General features: G+C 36.1%; 1 protein-coding gene across 2 annotated transcripts in view; it reads right to left on the bottom strand.

Moving 5' to 3' along the window:
- The window catches only part of RYK (receptor like tyrosine kinase), an 87,052-nt gene that overhangs the window by 12,956 nt on the left and 56,283 nt on the right, over positions 1 to 17,813 (bottom strand). For both annotated transcript variants that reach the window (XM_059162651.1, XM_059162650.1), the window contains exons 9-13: positions 17,508 to 17,594; positions 14,027 to 14,096; positions 8,515 to 8,647; positions 6,940 to 7,049; positions 6,616 to 6,775 (exon numbers count right to left, since the gene is read on the bottom strand). In XM_059162651.1, the coding sequence (XP_059018634.1) occupies positions 6,616 to 6,775; positions 6,940 to 7,049; positions 8,515 to 8,647; positions 14,027 to 14,096; positions 17,508 to 17,594 (560 nt within the window). The remainder of the gene's footprint in view (positions 1 to 6,615; positions 6,776 to 6,939; positions 7,050 to 8,514; positions 8,648 to 14,026; positions 14,097 to 17,507; positions 17,595 to 17,813) is intronic.

Consider the following 17,813-nt stretch of genomic DNA (forward strand, 5'->3'; position numbering starts at 1 on the left):
CAATTTCTAATATCCTGCTTCTATGTTTTTCAGAATTCCAGACCCATATCCCATCCATTAGCATCCTGAATTCAACATGACTCCTATCAAATCAATCATGTTTTCCCCAAACCAGATATTCTACTTGTCGTCTTCAACTGTGTTGTATCTTCACATTGACTTAAGATTTACTCCAACAGCAGAACTAAAGAAAAGTACAGATCAAAGATTGCACTGAAGCTTTCAGAAACATGGGCCCCAGGTAGGCAAGGAGAGTAGACATATATGGAATGTATCTGACAGTTAAGAGCGGAGTCTCTGTGCACAAAGGTCAATTAATAAATGTACTCATAAATAACAACTGTAGTCAAAAGAGATGAAATCTTTGAAGCAAAGTCTTTGAGAGTGAGACAAGGAGAAATGTGAGATTCAGCATGAAAATAAAGATGGTAAGAAGTTTGTATGAGCCATTCAGGATTCTTTAACACATTCAAGTACACAGCTCTCCGGAGATAAGATTAACATAGCCGGCCAAGAATGAATGTTCTTAAAATAAGTGACCCAAAAGGTACACATATGTACATCAATTTCAATTCTATAACTATGGAACACCTGCTAAAGGAAAATAAGTAAAGCAAAATTTCCATTGCCCATTCTGGGAAGAATGACTTATGCATAAAAATATAAGGCAGCAGTGGTAGGTGCCATCAGGTAAGTACAAAATTCTCTGGGGATCCAAAGAAGACCACATCAAAGGGCATTAAAGTACCTTATGTCTTTGGACCCAAGAGGAATTCCAGATTGGATGAAATGCAGGACATTAGGAAACGTACAATGGAAAATATAAAACTAAGAAGGGAAGATAAGGCAGGAAACAGAAGGCTCTGAAAACCAGGGGAAGGAGTGTGGATCTTTCTTTACCAATTCCCTGTGATTAAGAGTTGATTTTGGGGCACCCGGGTGGCTCAGTGGGTTAAAGCCTCTGCCTTCGGCTCAGGTCATGATCCCAGGGTCCTGGGATCAAGCCCCACATCAGTCTCTCTGCTCAGCAGGGAGCCTGCTTCCCCCCCCGCCCTCTGCCTGTCTCTCTGCCTACTTGTAATAGCTGTCAAACAAATAAATAAAATCTTAAAAAAAAAAAAAAGAGTTGGTTTTAAAAATTAACAACTTAGGAAACAACAGATGTCGGCGAGGATGCAGAGAAAGGGGAACGCTCTTACACTGTTGGTGGGAATGCAAGCTGGTACAGCCACTCTGGAAAACAGTATGGTGGTTCCTCAAAAAGTTAAAAATAGAGCTACCCTATGACCCAGCAGTTGTACTACTAGGTATTTTTATCCAAAGGATACAAACATAGTGATTTGAAGGGGCACATGCACCCAATGTTTATAGCAACAATGTCCACAATAGCAAAATATGGAGAGAACTCAGATGTCCACTGACAGATGAATGGATAAAGAAGATGTGGTATGTACACACACACACACACACACACACACACACACATAATGGGATATTATTCAGCCATCAAAAGGAATGAAATCTTGCCATTTGCAATAATATGGATATAACTACAGAGTACTATGCTAAATTAAATAAATCAGCCAAAGAAAGAAAAATATCATATGATTTCATTCTTATGTGAATTTAAGAAAAAAAACAGATGAACTAGGAGAAGGGAAGAATAAAATAAGATGAAAACAGAGAAAAAGACAAGTCATAAGAGACTCTTAACTACAGAAACAAACTGAGAGTTGCTGGAAATGGGTAGGTGAGGGGATAGGGTAACTGGGTGATGGGCATTAAGGAAGGCACGTGATATAATGAGCACTGGGTATTGTATGTATTTAATGATCACTGAACTCTACCGCTGAACCTAATAATACAGCATATGTTAATTAAATTGAAAATTTTTTAAAGATTTTATTTGAGAGAGACAGTGAGCAAGCAAGCGAGTGGGAGCATGCACTTCTGCTATGAATCTGCCCTAGAATCCATAAGCAGGAATACTGGATACCTACCAGGCTATCACACATATCTGCTATTGATGAGACTTTTTCCTCTAGTGTACTAGATGCTTAGATACTTCTCCATCAGAACACAGGCTATGTAAAGGTAAATGTTAAACTGAATGGTAAGGACAAGGAAGGAAAGGGAAAAGGATGTTCACAAGATCTCTTGAGGAAAATATCTATTCTTAGGTAGAGCCTAATACAGAAAATACATCAAGGGCAATACTTGATCACAAGACAACAACCGGTCACCTCTGAAAATACAACTGTTCCTAAAGTAAATCCATTTATTATTCCTCTTTTCCAGAAAATACCAGGACTATTAATATATTATTAAATACAACTAAATAATATATTCTTAATGTTAATAATATTAAACTTTAAATCTTTATTTCCTAAAATATGAATGATCCTTTCACCTCTCCAGCTTTTCCTTAATGTCTTTATATCTGTCTTATATCAATTCCACTTAATGCTAGTTTTTATTTATTTAGGTTTTTTTTACTTAAGTATAGTTGCCACACAAAATTACATTCCTTTCAGGTATACAACACAGTGATTCAACAAGTTTATACGTTATGCTAACAAGTGTTAGCTACAATCTGTCAACCTGTAATGCTATTCCTCTTAAATTGTGAATTTCATGTTTGAATAATAAGTCTAAGGTTGTTGATGTATAAAATCTGCAACCATAATGGAAATGAATAAATACTGGGAATCTAAGCATTATTCTAAAATTAGCAGTAAAAAAATATAAAACAGAAAGTTTTCCATACTTCTAAAAATGGTAAGCATTCTCTGAAAACTGTAGCTTTCTATTCGATACCACAGTAGTTCAGAAGGCCACTCTTCATGGGTATATTATGAATTTGAGTTTCTCCTGCTCAAACCTGCTCAGGGTGTGGCAATGACTTTCCCTTACACTGGGCAAACAAGAGCAGTAAGAAGCACTCTGCTGTAGATACAGTATCTAGATAACTCTGCAGATTTCCCTCCTTCTTCTAGGTCATCTTTAAAGTTCACAAAATAAATATTGTAAAGGCACAGGAACTCATTTTAATTTACTCTACACCCTAAAAACTGTTCAGATACCTTAAAGAGTCTCCTCATTGCTATAAGTCACACTGATAAGATTAGCATGGAAGTCATTTCCTTGACTTGTTTTTCCTCAAGAAAATGTTTTTTAAACACAATGTAATACTGTAAAGACAAAAAAAGCACCAAGAAAGAAACTTAATTGTGCACTTCTGATTGCATTTAGTCTCTTAGTAGGATGTAGTATCTTAACAGCAGAATTATGTTAGCTCTTATAATTACCTAAATAATTGAAAGAAGATATAAATCAAGAAATCTACTTTCAAATAAAGGAAAAGAAAGTTACAGAAAAAAAAATCTATGGTGATATCTACATCTGATGAAAACAGAATAAAAACAATATCCAGAAATTCTTAAGAATGCCTAAGATGATGTCATATCTTGAAAATAATAAAAGAGATTTATAACTAGTCAAAATCTATTTGTGCATATTTCCTAAGTTTAACAGTTAAAAGCTGACATTAACATTATAAGAATCCTGACATACTGAAGTATTGAATCCTTCCAGTAAAAACTGAAAACACAAGCAAGAGATGCAATGTATTATTTTTAAGATAAAAACATTAATGTATTTCCAAACAAATCACATAGAACTTTAAGCTATAAGAAAAATGCAAAATGTTAAGGATCTTTTAAAGGACAAAGAGAATGCCCTCTCCAAGGCAGAAATAGGTGTTAACATTTATACCTGAAATATGTATTTTACATGTTCAGAGACTCTGGTGAGAGTGAGGTTACATTACTTATTCTGTATATGACTATGTATAAAGTTTCTCAGCCCCAAAGTACCATATTAAATGTAGCTTTTGAACCCCCAACTCCATCTATAAAGGAAAAACAGGAACAGAGGATGATTATATGTACATATTTTTAATACAAATATTAAAAAGCACTCTTTAACATTTGTGTTTTAATATAAGAATTAAAAAAGCAGGGGCGCCCCTATATTGTATAAATACATTAAATTAAGCAAAGTGTGTTTTGGGGGCGTCCATGTGCAAGCAAACCGCACTACTGGCCATCTTGTACAACCCCTTGAAGTATTACCTGTCAATTAATTAATAGCTATCAATCAATACTCCTTTTTCTAAGAGAATAATCAAACAATCCCCAATCTCTTGAAGATACATGGCATATCTGTCATTTAAGAAACATCCATTTCCTGCCCATTAGACTAGTTTTATCACCACCACTGCCCCTTCATTTCTGCTAAGGCAATTATGCTATATTTCAATGAGTAACAAAATCATAAATTCTAAAAATCAACCATTGGAAAAATAAAAAGATCTCAAACAGATGGGTGACTTAATACTTCAAATTAATAACAGAGTAAGATTTTTAAAAAATTTTTTATTTTATTATTCTTATTTTTAAAGATTTTATTTATTTATTTGACAGACAGAGATCACAAGTAGGCAGAGAGGCAGGCAGAGAAAGAGGAGAAAGCAGGCTCCCTGCCAAGCAGAGAGCCCGATGTGGGGCTCAATCCCAGGACCCCGGGATCATGACCTGAGCCGAAGGCAGAGGCTTTAACCCACTGAGCCACCCAGGCGCCCCCAGAGTAAGATTTTCAAAGAAAATATTCAACAAAGTTTCTTTTACTTTTTTGCTTTCAAAAATGTTCAGATACAAGCTTTTCTATTAAAGGGGTAGATTTGAAAACCATACAGTACTAAGTTTAACTGATACTATGCTTTAAAGCTATGTGCTAAAACCAAAGTTAAACTCATCTATACCCTTGTGAAAACAATTTTGCTTAATGTAAAAGCTGTTAAAGAATTCCAGCTATAATTCAGAACTTCTAAATAAATATCTAGCAACCCCCCAAAACTAATACCATATCAGTAAGAATATAATTGGTCCCTAATGATATTCAATACAGCAGCAGTGGGCTAGCTTAAAATCAAACTCTGCTTTCTCTTTTCATATTATTTGAGAAAAAGCAAAATCAAAAACAAAAATGCAACCCTTCCCTCCCCTCAAAAGTTTATCCTGAATTATACGGGCAGGTCCTAAATGCAAGCATATGTATCTCCATAAGAGAGAGGCAGGAGTTTTAAGAGACAGACATACATAGAGGAGAAGATGATACGAACATGAAGCAGAGTGATCCAGCCAAGAAGGATGCCAACAGCCACCTGAAGCCGAAGAAGCAAGGAAGGTTTCCCCTTTAGCGCCTCTGGAGGGAGCATGGTCTGTCTATACCTTGACATCAGACCTTTGGCCTTCAGAACTCAATTGTGAGAATAAATCTCTGTTGCTTTATCACCAAGGCTGCAATAATTTGTTATAGCATCCAGAGGATACTAATACACTGAGGAAATGACTGTATTAAGAGAGTGATCCTTAGAGCATCCAAACTTAGAAGTAAAAGGGTAACCCCATACTGTAAGTAAAATATGAGACACAAATTACAATGATACAGTAAGCCCAATTTTTACAGTTGAAACTTTGAAGCAGACAATTCTATAAGATTTTATGTGATGACGCTAACATCGTTGAGTGGCCACCAGAGGGGGACTGTATAAGCAGAAATTTTTTTCTTTTTTTCGTATTTCTTTTTTTTTTAATTTTTAATTTTTTAAAAATTTCTTTTCAGTGTACCAGAATTGTTTATGCACCACACCCAGTGCTCCATGCAAAATACGTGCCCTCCATAATACCCACCACCAGGCTCACCCAACTTCCCAAACCCCACCCCTTTAAAACCCTCAGATTGTTTTTCAGAGTCCATACTCTATCATCTCTCATCTTCCTCTCCAATTTCCTCAACTCCCTTCTTCTCTCCATCTCCCCATGTCCTCCGTGTTATTTCTTATGCTCCACAAATAAGTGAAACCATATGATAACTGACTCTGATAAGCAGAAATTTTACCTAATCTCTACCTGTTCAGCTACAATAATAAACTGCAATAAGCAAGAGAAAGGAAAATAATCCATCTTTCAAATCAGACTAAAAAGTGAGAAGTTAAAAGAAACTTAAAATATCTGCAAATTACCTACAAGTAAACATTGCTTCTGAAACTATTCATCACTAAGTATAAAGGATCCAGTCTATGATGTGCTTTGGTGGGCAGAACTACTCAGAAACTGACTAAAGGGAAGAGAGTGACATCTGGGGAATTATAAATAACACAGGTCATAATGTTGAAAAAGGCTGTTTGAAAAGAAGAAAACAATAAATCTTTATCATCTGGCAACAAGTTGGTCATTCTGAGACTTAAATAAGAAAAGAAAAATAATCAGCTCTGGAAACCTCTCTAAGCCTTAGTAGCCACCTTTCAAACTGGGGTAGTAGTACCCAGCTACTTCTTAGTGTTCACAGCTCCTCACACGGCTGTTCTGAGGATGAACTGTGATTACACACAGTAAAAGATCATGGTACGGGTCACAGCTTCTTTCCATAAACTGGCTGAATGGAGCTAATGACACTAGCTTTCTCAATGAAACGTGTCAGGGAACAATTACCAGATTAAAAAAAAAAATTAAAACATAAAACCTGTTGATGTCCAGGAGTCCCAGCACTTACCACATCACTAGCACTGGAGAACTCATTATTAACCAGACTTTCCAGAGCCATCCACCGAACTGGCCTGTTTTCGTTGTCCCCCAGACAGTGATAATCCATGGGAAACAAGTCTCTGGAGAGGGCATTGTCTGTGATCTTAACTTGGAGTGTGTCATCAATGCTGAAAATTAAAGACATGAACATTAAATACAATTGGTGTATTTAAAACATATGGATCACAGTTACTCTAAAATACCATATAATGCCCACTGTGGCTCCTGGACAGAACCCCAAATCCAGAGAAAACTAAACATGAAATGATAGTGACAAGCTCATGGCACCCACACACAGTTCCTGGCAGCCAGGTCTTTGTGGATAACTTCCCGTCTGGCCAGATAGCTCATTCCACAGGCAATCTGAATAGCCATGTGTACCAGGTCTTGTTGAGAAATTGCCTGTTGGGGGGGAAAAAAAAGATGTTTGGAGGTAGCACAAAAATGATGATGGCAGTCAGCTACTTATTTTATCCCAAAATCCTTCTTTATCCCAAAAGACAGAATACTTCTTAATCCCAAAATACTTCTTTATGCCTATACTGGAGTTTTAAAAAGCTACTTCTTGACCAAGAATATGTTCCCATAGCTCTCTAATATCTGTATCTACTACAGTCTTACCATTCTGTAATGTAACTTACCATTTACTTCACTGCCCCTCTCATCTGTCAGGTATAGCTCCCCAACATCCAGCACATAAAGAACTGCTCAATAAATATCTGTTTCATGAATGCCGGACTCTCAAGGTAAAATTTCAAATGCTTATTACTCAATAGCCTGTTCTTTTCTTAAAAACTCAAAAAAAATAGTTTTTATTAGATGTACTCTGAGGACCATGTTCAAGCTAATGGAAGTCTACAGCTCTTGCTACTGATGTGCTCCTGTAGAGCCAGGATGCCAGTCTTGTGAGCTGAGGAATGAAATTCTTCCTCAGGTGATACTGATGGGTTACAGCCTCCAACAACTTGTTAGAACCCTGGCTTTAATCCTGACATATTAAGTCAAACACTCAATGCAGCCTTTGAATCCACTTTCTCCTGGCAACTGTAGTAAGTACATTATTATAAACCCTAAAACAGGGCGCCTGGGTGGCTCAGTGGGTTAAAGCCTCTGCCTTCGGCTCAGGTCATGGTCTCAGGGTCCTGGGATCGAGCCCCACATCGGGCTCTCTGCTCAGCGGGGAGCCTGCTTCCCCTTCTCTCTCTCCCTGCCTTTCTGCCTACTTGTGATCTCTGTCTATTAAATAAATAAATAGAATCTTTAAAAAAAAAAAAAACAACCCTAAAACAAACTTAATGTGGCTACAATTTACAGTAAAACAAAACACCAGCTAGACTTTAGGACAACTACCATCATGCATCTGGAATGTAGCCAAATGCTTCACAGCTATGTACACAAGCAGTGAAGAGAAGGAAACTCTTAAGTGACTGACATCTTAAGCCAAGCATATTAAAAATAAGTGGATTATCTCCAAAATCCAGACTTCCAGTCACCACCAGGTTTTGATACAATATGGACCAAATGACTCAGTTAAATCTGTTTCCATTCCTAGAAGGGAGATCTAATACTGGTACCTTCAAAGAGTTATCAGGAAAATGACTGAGATGGTGTTAGAGTTGAGGTGATTATAAATAAACACACAATGGATGAAAAGGAAGAACTTTAGCATCAGTAAAGTGCAATCTTCAAGACTGGAATCATAAACCATCTTCCTCTAAATCAACAGATTATAAATAACTTCTGGTACATTTTGAGTTTCTTTTTGCAGGCTTTTACACAGTTTATATTAAGAAGGTTAACATCTACTTTCAAAAATACAATCAGAAGTTCCTGGTAAATAATTGGTATAAGGGAAAATTTTTCTCACCTGTGGATTATTGGCCTCTACTAATTTACACTGACGTAAAAACAATTTAAGATTCCCCCAATTCATGTAAGGCAATATCACCATGGGCTTTTCTCCTTCTTCTATACACACATGCGTAATAGGAAGAAGATTTCTACAAAATAATAAGAAATCAGGAGAACAAGTGAAATCTAAATCCTCAAGGGCTTATTTTTAATAAAAAGTAATAAAGATAACCTAAAACAAGAAAATCTCAAACATACTTAAAAACATGATTACCATTAAAAATGTAGTAAAATTAACAAATGCCCTTTGAAACTAGACATAAGTATTTTCCACATACGCACTTTCTTGATAGGAAAAGCAGTAAATTCCAAGTTGCTTCCTGTGAACTGGATTCTCTGAAGACACACTCTAACATTACATACATACACTAAATCTTTACTCTTTTTTTTTTTTTTAATAATTTATTTATTTATTTGACAGAGAGGATCACAAGTAGACAGAGAAACAGGCAGAGAGAGGAGGGAAGCAGGCTCCCTGCTGAGCAGAGAGCCCGATGCGGGGCTTGATTCGGGGCTCGATCCGAGGATCCTGAGATCATGACCTGAGCCAAAGGCAGAGGCTCAACCCACTGAGCCACCCAGGCGCCCCTAAATCTTTACTCTTAAGGGGTAATCAGAGACATTTAAAAAATGACTTGATGCATTATGAGTGTATTATGAGATCCCCTTAAGTCCATCAAAACATTAAAAAAAAAAGGCAGATTATGAACGAGAATATGATAATCAAGAAGACCTCAAAGAGGATGGAACTGCCACAACAGCCAAGATGTCCTTAGCTGGTCACATGGGACTTAGAACTGATTTCTAAATACTAAATTTGCCATTTATGGATAGTCTGTGCAACTCTCTCTCCTGACCTTAGTTTCCATATCTCTAACATGGCATCACACCAACCACAAAATGCTGTTATAAATAAAGCCAAAGCACATAGTAACAGTCTTGTTTCTCTTTAAATTTCCATGGCACACATAAATACTTTTATCCTATTGCCTAATGATACCTCTTTCCACTGGTATCTGGTATCTGGAAATTATTTTTCTTCAAGGTTATGTAACTTTTTACTTAATTATCTCATTGATAAAATCGTTAAAATCTCTCCAGAAGAGGTAACAAGCTGCATGGACACGTTTTAAAGTACAAACGGCTGGTTTTCATTCTGCCCTTTTATAAAGGAAAGGATAAAGAGGAAGATCTGGGACCTAGAGGAAGAGTGGATGAGAGAAGAAACTGGTTCTGTAGACAAGAAAAAGGCAGACGAAGGGAAGGTTTTGTGGGGACCTAAGACAAGAACGCATCCAATTCTCAGTCTTGCCCAGTGTGCTCGCAGAGTGAGAGCTCGGAGTACTCAGTGTTTAGACGGTCGCCAACAGGCAACTTGGGCCAATGGAAAGCCAAACTACAAGCAAAAGAAGAATTCAAGAGCACTCTGTCAGGAAGTACTTCTGATATAATTAAAGTAAGTTGTTATTAAAATAAATAAATTTTATTTCTACAGCTATTTTAACCTACAGTAAAAATTATTCTCACAAAGTCCAGTGGAAAAAATAATAAAAAGACTTTCAAAATGTTTAAAAATATTTCAATGCTTTACAATTCTTACTCAAGGAATGTTAAGACATAAAGAAAACAACATGTTTTGCATGTGGAATTATACACCACAACCAGTTTAACTTTTAGAAAAAGTTAAATTCTGGCTAAAATAAACAAGTCAGGAAATGACAGATGCTGGCGAGGATGTGGAGAAAGGGGAACCCTCCTACACTGTTGATGGGAATGCAAGCTGGTGCAGCCACTCTGGAAAACAGCATGGAGGTTCCTCAAAATGTTGAAAATAGAACTGCCCTATGACCCAGCAATTGCACTATTGGGTATTTACCCTAAAGATACAAACGTAGTGATCCAAAGGGGCACATGCACCCGAATGTTTATAGCAGCAATGTCCACAATAGCCAAACTATGGAAAGAACCTAGATGTCCATCAACAGATGAATGGATCAAGAAGATGTGGTATATATACACAATGGAATACTATGCAGCCATCAAAAGAAATGAAATCTTGCCATTTGCGACAACATGGATGGAACTAGAGCGTATCATGCTTAGTGAAATAAGTCAAGCAGAGAAAGACAACTATCATATTATCTCCCTGATATGAGGAAGTGGTGATGCAACATGGGGGCTTAAGTGGGTAGGAGAAGAATAAATGAAACAAGATGGGATTGGGAGGGAGACAAACCATAAGTGACTATTAATCTCAAAAAACAAACTGAGGGTTGCTGGGGGGAGGGGGTTTGGGAGAAGGGGGTGGGATTATGGACATTGGGGAGGGTATGTGCTTTGGTGAGTGCTGTGAAGTGTGTAAACCTGGTGATTCACACACCTGTACCCCTGGGGATAAAAATATGTTTATAAAAAATTAAAAATTAAAAAAAAAAAAAAAGAAAAAGTTAAATTCTAAAACAAGGCATCATTTCTTACTGAGTGTATTTTGTTTGCTTGATAAGTTCTATAATATGAATACTGAAACTCATTAGTTCATTTTTATTCCTCAGGCCTAGCAGAGTTGCAAATGCAAAACTGGCAATTCATGAATGAGAATAAGAGAATGAACAAAGAAACGCAGAGACACCCATGACACCAGGGATCAAAAAAAAAAGCATGGTGGGCCCTAATCCCCTTAAAAATGAAACAAACTGGGACGCCTCGGTGGCTCAGTTGGTTAAGCCGCTGCTTTGGGCTCAGGTCATGATCCCAGAGTCCTGGGATGGAATCCCACATCGGGCTCCTTGCTCAGCAGGGGGTATGTTTCTCCCTCTGCCTCTGCCTGCCACTCTGCCTGCTTGTGCTCTCTCTCTTTCTCTAACAAATAAATAAATAAAATAAAATAAAAAATCTTAAAAAAAAATGAAACAAACTGCTACAATGAGTGGAGAGAACAATAAGGTACTTTCTACATATTAACAATGTGTTTTGCTCATTAAAAATTAGGAGTCCTGGGGCTCCTAGGTGGCTCATCCGTTAAGCATACAACTCTTGATTTCAGTTCCTGTCTTGATCTCAGGGCTGTGAGTTCAAGCCCAGCACTGGGCTCCATGCTGGCTGTGGCACCTACCTAAAAACAAACAAACAAACAAACAAACAAGAACACAAAAACACAAAAAACCTAGGAGTCCTAGTATTACTGTATAGCCAGAAAGAACAATTAACTATGACCAAACTGTACAATCTGCTTCTAGAAGACTTTCCCCAAACACTGAGTGTCCAGTATCGACCCTATTCAGCATGTGGAATTCTATCACCTAAGGGTGTCCTGGGGCTGCTAATTCATCCTGACAGGATGCTTGCTGGAAAACCCTATAGCTGAAAGCCACATGGGAAATACTGCAAATACTTGCTCTGAACATTTTTCTGCAAAAGCATATTTGAGCTACACAGGATATAAAAGTACTTCTTAGAAAATCCTAGCTTTGTCTCCCACTTCTGTGCTGAAGTGGTGCAGATCTTCTACCTAAGAATACAAGGTAGGCACCAAAGTACTAGATTTAACATTACATACTAGTATTAAACACTTTTGACTCTTCCCTCTAGAGTCAGCATAAGAGAACATCAAGCACTTCCAATACTGCCAAGAAGGACATTTCCAAATGACCATTACCCAATTCTTGTTTTGTTACTCAGAGGAAACACAATGTGTTTCTTAGAAAATACAGTCTCAGGAATGAGTTATCCATCCATTCCTCTGTAAGTAAGTAAGTTTTACACTTGGACTCAATTAGGTCGATGGAAAATAACATTCTTCAACCACTTGACTTTACCCTTCAGTCCCTCAGTATTGTATGTCAAAGGTCCCTGGGATTTTTTTATACTCAGTGAAACTAAAAAGTTTATCTGTTCATTATATTAATCAATGCCCCAAGTATATGATAAGCTTAATGAGGCAGCTGCCTTAGAATTTGAAACTAGAAAATCTTTTTTCTCCCCCAAGGAACATTTATGTTTCTTTCTCTTCTAACATTGAGATTTATGAACTTTTAATGGTTCCTCAGCTTGGCTGCCCAGAAGCTAAGAGATGTTTTATGTTCATTCACAGCAAAAATATTTATATCTTTATTGTGGGATTATTTGTTTTTTCTTCCACCATTACAATGCCATAAAACTCAAGTTTGATTTTCATCATTTTCTTGATCTTACTACTACTGCCTTATTTTTAGGTTCTCAAATTTTTTCCAATATGAACCAAAGTATAAATGATATTTAAAAATAAAACTATGCATAGTCATCTTATTTTATGGCAGAACCCAAGTAACTGCTTGAAGTACCCAGAAATTAAAATGCATGCTGCCTTTTGCATGCATCACTTTCATGTGTTTTTTCCCCCAGAAGTTCATAAATATCTTCCAACAGGGATGGTCACTGTCCCATTTTGGTAAACATACACAACCAAATCTGCAAGAGGCATACAAATGAAGTTGACCTTACATGCTGTTAAAAAAAAAAAAAAAAATCCTTCAACCCAATATTGATACTACAGCACAGTGCAATACAATATAGAAGCTCTTTTTGTCTGAGAACGTAGAAGCTTTCCTTATAGCTCTGTGAAAAAGACTGATAATCGGGTTTTTAAGAAAGAGTTCTTTATACAGAACTCTAAGTATTTTTTTTAAATCATACTATGACCTAACAACAAGATACTGGTTAGATAAAACACAGTACATCCATTCAATGAACTGCTATATATCCTTTTAAAATATGGAAATAAATTCATGGTTACTTATACGAAGAGTTAGGTACATTTTGTTATCTTAAAAAATCTGTTAACCTTATCAAAGATAGTAATAGTGTTACGATTATTTAAGAAAACATCCTCTTGTTGGGGGCGGTGGAACTGCATGCTGGAAATGAACTGGAAGTGCTGAGGTATCTAGTTTACTTTAAAATATTTCTACACTCATAAATATCTACTTATCATCTGGATAGATAACAGACATAAACAAAAAAGGCAAAATGTTCACTGGTGTTAATTACGCTTGTCTTTGGTATTCTTTGTTTAAAAATTTCTTAGCAAATATTTTTTAGCACATATATATATATAGAGAGAGAATAGTGATATGGAATAGTGATATATATATATATATATATATATAGAATAGTGATATAGAATAGAATAGTGATATTTATATATCACTATTTTTTAAAGGAAAATATTCATAAAAGTATGTAAAGCCTCTTGAAAGCTTAGCTATGTTTATCCAGATGTGGACTTACATACTCTGCTTCATTTTCTTTATACTTTACTGCATTTTAAAATTTTGTACACTAAGCATGCATTTCACTTCGATATTCTAAAAAAAATAAGCTATTCCAAAAAGCTTTCAGTTCAGAACATATCACAACATTCTTAAAATAAAAATGTAGCATACAATGTTACTATGCTTAACCCTTAAATGCTGGGTGGTTTCTTCTCTCACCTGTGATGAAGACCTCGTAGCTTACAACTTTCAGTGAGCATCATTGTCACCTGAATTTCAGAAGCTTGATCTATATAAAGAAAAAGACTAATTTGTATATCAACAATAAAAATAGTCATAATAACTTATAAAGCTTCTAATCAATGCAACAAGAGAGAGAAAGAGAAAGATTGGTAAAGCCAAGATCCCACATCCGAGCTCTACCCAGTAAAATACTGAACCAAGAGCAAAATCCAGAACACTGAAGTCAGACACTATGAGTCTGTGTCACATTCGCTCCTTAAAAGTAGAGCTGTCGAAGCAAAACCAAGCGGAATCACTCCCTCTTCCACCCTTGCTAGTTGTGTCCATATTTCCAGACAGCTTCATGTAGTTTAAAACCTTTGTAGGCATGTAAAATGGGTAGACAAAGAGAGTCAAAAACTTGAAACACTTCGTATTTCTTTGGAAAAAGGTGCTTCACACCAATGGAATAAACTCCTTGTCTAAAAACTGCTCAAAATTTAGGATCATTTAGGAATGGCAGACTGTGCCTTTATTTCTTTCTGTAATCTAAATAAATTTTAATTAAATTATGGCCAGGATGATTTGGGGACCAGTAGTGTCTTTTTCAGACTGCGAACTAGTAACAGTTGGAGTTCTGCACCGAGTTAATAACTGTTTACTTTCCTGTCAAGGGTATGAAGATCTAAGTAAAAATATTTAAGGCGTGTCATTTTATGCATAATTTTTCAAATTCTTAACTTTAATAAGCATACTCTATTAAGCAAGGGACACTTGAACTGGATAATGATTTAAGAAAACTTTGAGTTGGGGAAAAAATAATTTTATCCATTTAGTAAGAAAAAATCATTTTCCTGGAAAAAAAATCTTTTAAAATACTTACATTCCAAAAAATTACAAGAAAAAAAGATAAAAAATATTTATTTCAAAATTACAAAATATTAGCAGCTATAAAACAAGACCCTAACACCAGTAACCTCAAAATAATTAATTCTATGAAATTCAATTTTATAATATTCATTGTGTGAAATTCAGATTCCTAATTTTAATTTCTGTAAATTTATATCAGAATATCCATTAAGTCTCTGTGCAAATTTATGAAATTTTTAAGAAGCCAAACTGCAATTTCTTGCTTATGCCTAAAGGCAAAGGACAAAATCTTTTAAAAACTTACTTCTTGCAGTTTAAGAAGTACTTCTAATTGTGTGGCATGTAACAAAGCATATGGATTTGTGAAAGAATTTGGTTAGCCCTACATATCTTCAATTTAAAAAATCATAACATTCCAAAAGAGTAAATCTCAGAGATACCCAATCGTGTGGAGTTATCTAATAATTTAGAGGCAAGGACTGTGGTCAGTGGATTTCCTCTTCGTTTCTCATGCAAACCATGACCACATCTTGGCTAAGGACTCACTGTGCTTTCACTTATTTCCGGCTAGCTCAGAAGGAACATTATAATTACAGTGGTAAGGCATAGAAACAACCAAGTGCCTACAACTTCAAGTGTGTCCGGAAGGAGAAATCTTATCTTGTGAAACAGCCCCAGTATCCACATTGTGTTTTCTTATCACTATTATTTCCCTTCCCCCTGCTTCCAACCCCTAAATCAATCCAATTCTGTATAGAAAGCTCTTTTGCTAATTAAAGATTCATTCAGAATAAATTAGTAACAACCCAGTTGTAAACTGCCCACAGATTATGTATAAACCTCAGAAAAATATGAAAATTAGAGAAATATTTCCTTAAAAATGGGGGAAATGGAGGTGGCTGGCTAGCTCAGTAGGTTTAGCCTCTGCCTTCAGCTCAGGTCATGACCTCAGGGTCTTCGGATAGAGCCTCCCTGCATCAGGTTACCTGCTCAGCTGGGGGCCTGCTTCCCCCAACTCCCCACCGCCTGCCTCTGCCTGCATGTGATCTCTGTCCGTCAAATAAATAAATAAATCTTTTTAAAAAAATGGGGAAAATGTAACAAATCTCAATAGTTACCAAACTTAGGGTTCAAATTTTACATTTACAAAGAGTAATATGTAAAATATCCTTCAAAACTAGTCAGGAAATCTAATGGACCTAACGTAAATATTACCCTTTAAAAGTGCTTTAGGGGGCGCCTGGGTGGCTCAGTGGGTTAAGCTGCTGCCTTCAGCTCAGGTCATGATCTCAGGGTCCTGGGATCGAGTCCCGCATCGGGCTCTCTGCTCAGCAGGGAGCCTGCTTCCCTCTCTCTCTCTGCCTGCCTCTCCGTCTACTTGTGATTTCTCTCTGTCACATAAATAAAATCTTTTAAAAAAAAAAAAAGTGCTTTGGGGCTAGCAGAGGTAGGTAGATAAAATACATACTGAACAGTAGAGTAAGCTAAACCACTTTTTTAGAAAACATAAAATGTGTATGTATGTCTGTGTGTGTGCATGTATTTGAAGGATCCTTAAGCAAGCAATCTTGCTAAATTAAGAGAAATGAAATTCTACATTTTTTTGTTAGGTTAGTACAGCTTTTTAGAAAAATAAACATAAATCCTTCATACTCTCTACGAATTCACTTAAGAAGACTGAGAAACATAAGTTCTTATAACTTCAAAAACTTCATAAAACTGCCACCTCCTACCTATAAAACTGAATTTAATTTTCCCCTCTATTTCTGCATCAAAATGCTAACTTTGTTTTTTCAAAATTAACACCCTGTCATCTCAGTCTATATCAGACACTGTCAGATATTAGGTACCCTATAAATTACCACTTTTTTCTTTCTCTTAAAATGAGCAAATAGATTTAACATATAAGCTTTTATATATATGAACTATAAACTAAAAAATTCAGCATTAAATTTCTCCAAAATATTATGTGAATATAGGTATTCTGTTCATGATAACATAAACTTAGTGCTACTCTTTAGCAAACAATCAGACAATATCTATCAAAATTTTAAATGTAAACACTTCTTATGGCAGCAATGCCAACTACAGCTGTACCTACAAAACTAAGCCAAGAAGTAGACATACACACATGGATATTTTCTGCAGCATTATAGCAAGGGGAGTGTGAGGAAAGTGACTAAGGCTATTCACATAAAGTACTTTGAGTCTGGGGGTCAATTTTTTATTCATTATAGACTGCAGAACTGGGAGTGGGAAGGAGGAAAGGAGGGAAAACTAGTAACAATGTTTTTAAGAGGAAAACCCCAAAATTTTTACCTAGGAAAAACACAGTATTAGATATAGCAACAATGAAGTCAAATGGATGTAGTTTAACTACAAACCTGAGTAATACCTAGTGTTTTAATATCTTAAACTATTAAATCTCTATTTTCTATACCTTATGAGAACAAACACATATTTCCTCAGAAGTTAGTTTCATATGAGCTAAATTAACATGGACTGACTGAAAGGTCTGGCACAGACTAAGAATTTGAGACAGAATTTCACTGGCATGATCCACCTTAGGAAAGCATTCTGAAAATAGTATGGAAAAAAAAAATCCTACCTTTAACTGTTTTTACAAATGCTTGCTTTTCTTTATTTGGGTCTTTTTCATCTACTAAAATCCCATGGAAAATACGCCCAAAAGTACCTAAAAGAAAAACAGTAATTAAGGAGATCACTAATCATCCCCTGAAGTGGGCTCCCTGCTCAGCAGTGAGTCTACTTGTCTCCTTCCCTCTGCTCCTCCCTCCTGCTCATGCTTTGCCCTCTCTCTTCTGCTCTCTCTCAGATAAATAAAAGTCCTTAAAAAAATAATATATTTTTAAAAGCAAAGAAATTTTTTAACAGCTTTTAGAAATGCCATATT

Source organism: Mustela lutreola, chromosome 2 (genome assembly GCF_030435805.1).
Source record: "Mustela lutreola isolate mMusLut2 chromosome 2, mMusLut2.pri, whole genome shotgun sequence".
NCBI lineage: Eukaryota > Metazoa > Chordata > Mammalia > Carnivora > Mustelidae > Mustela > Mustela lutreola.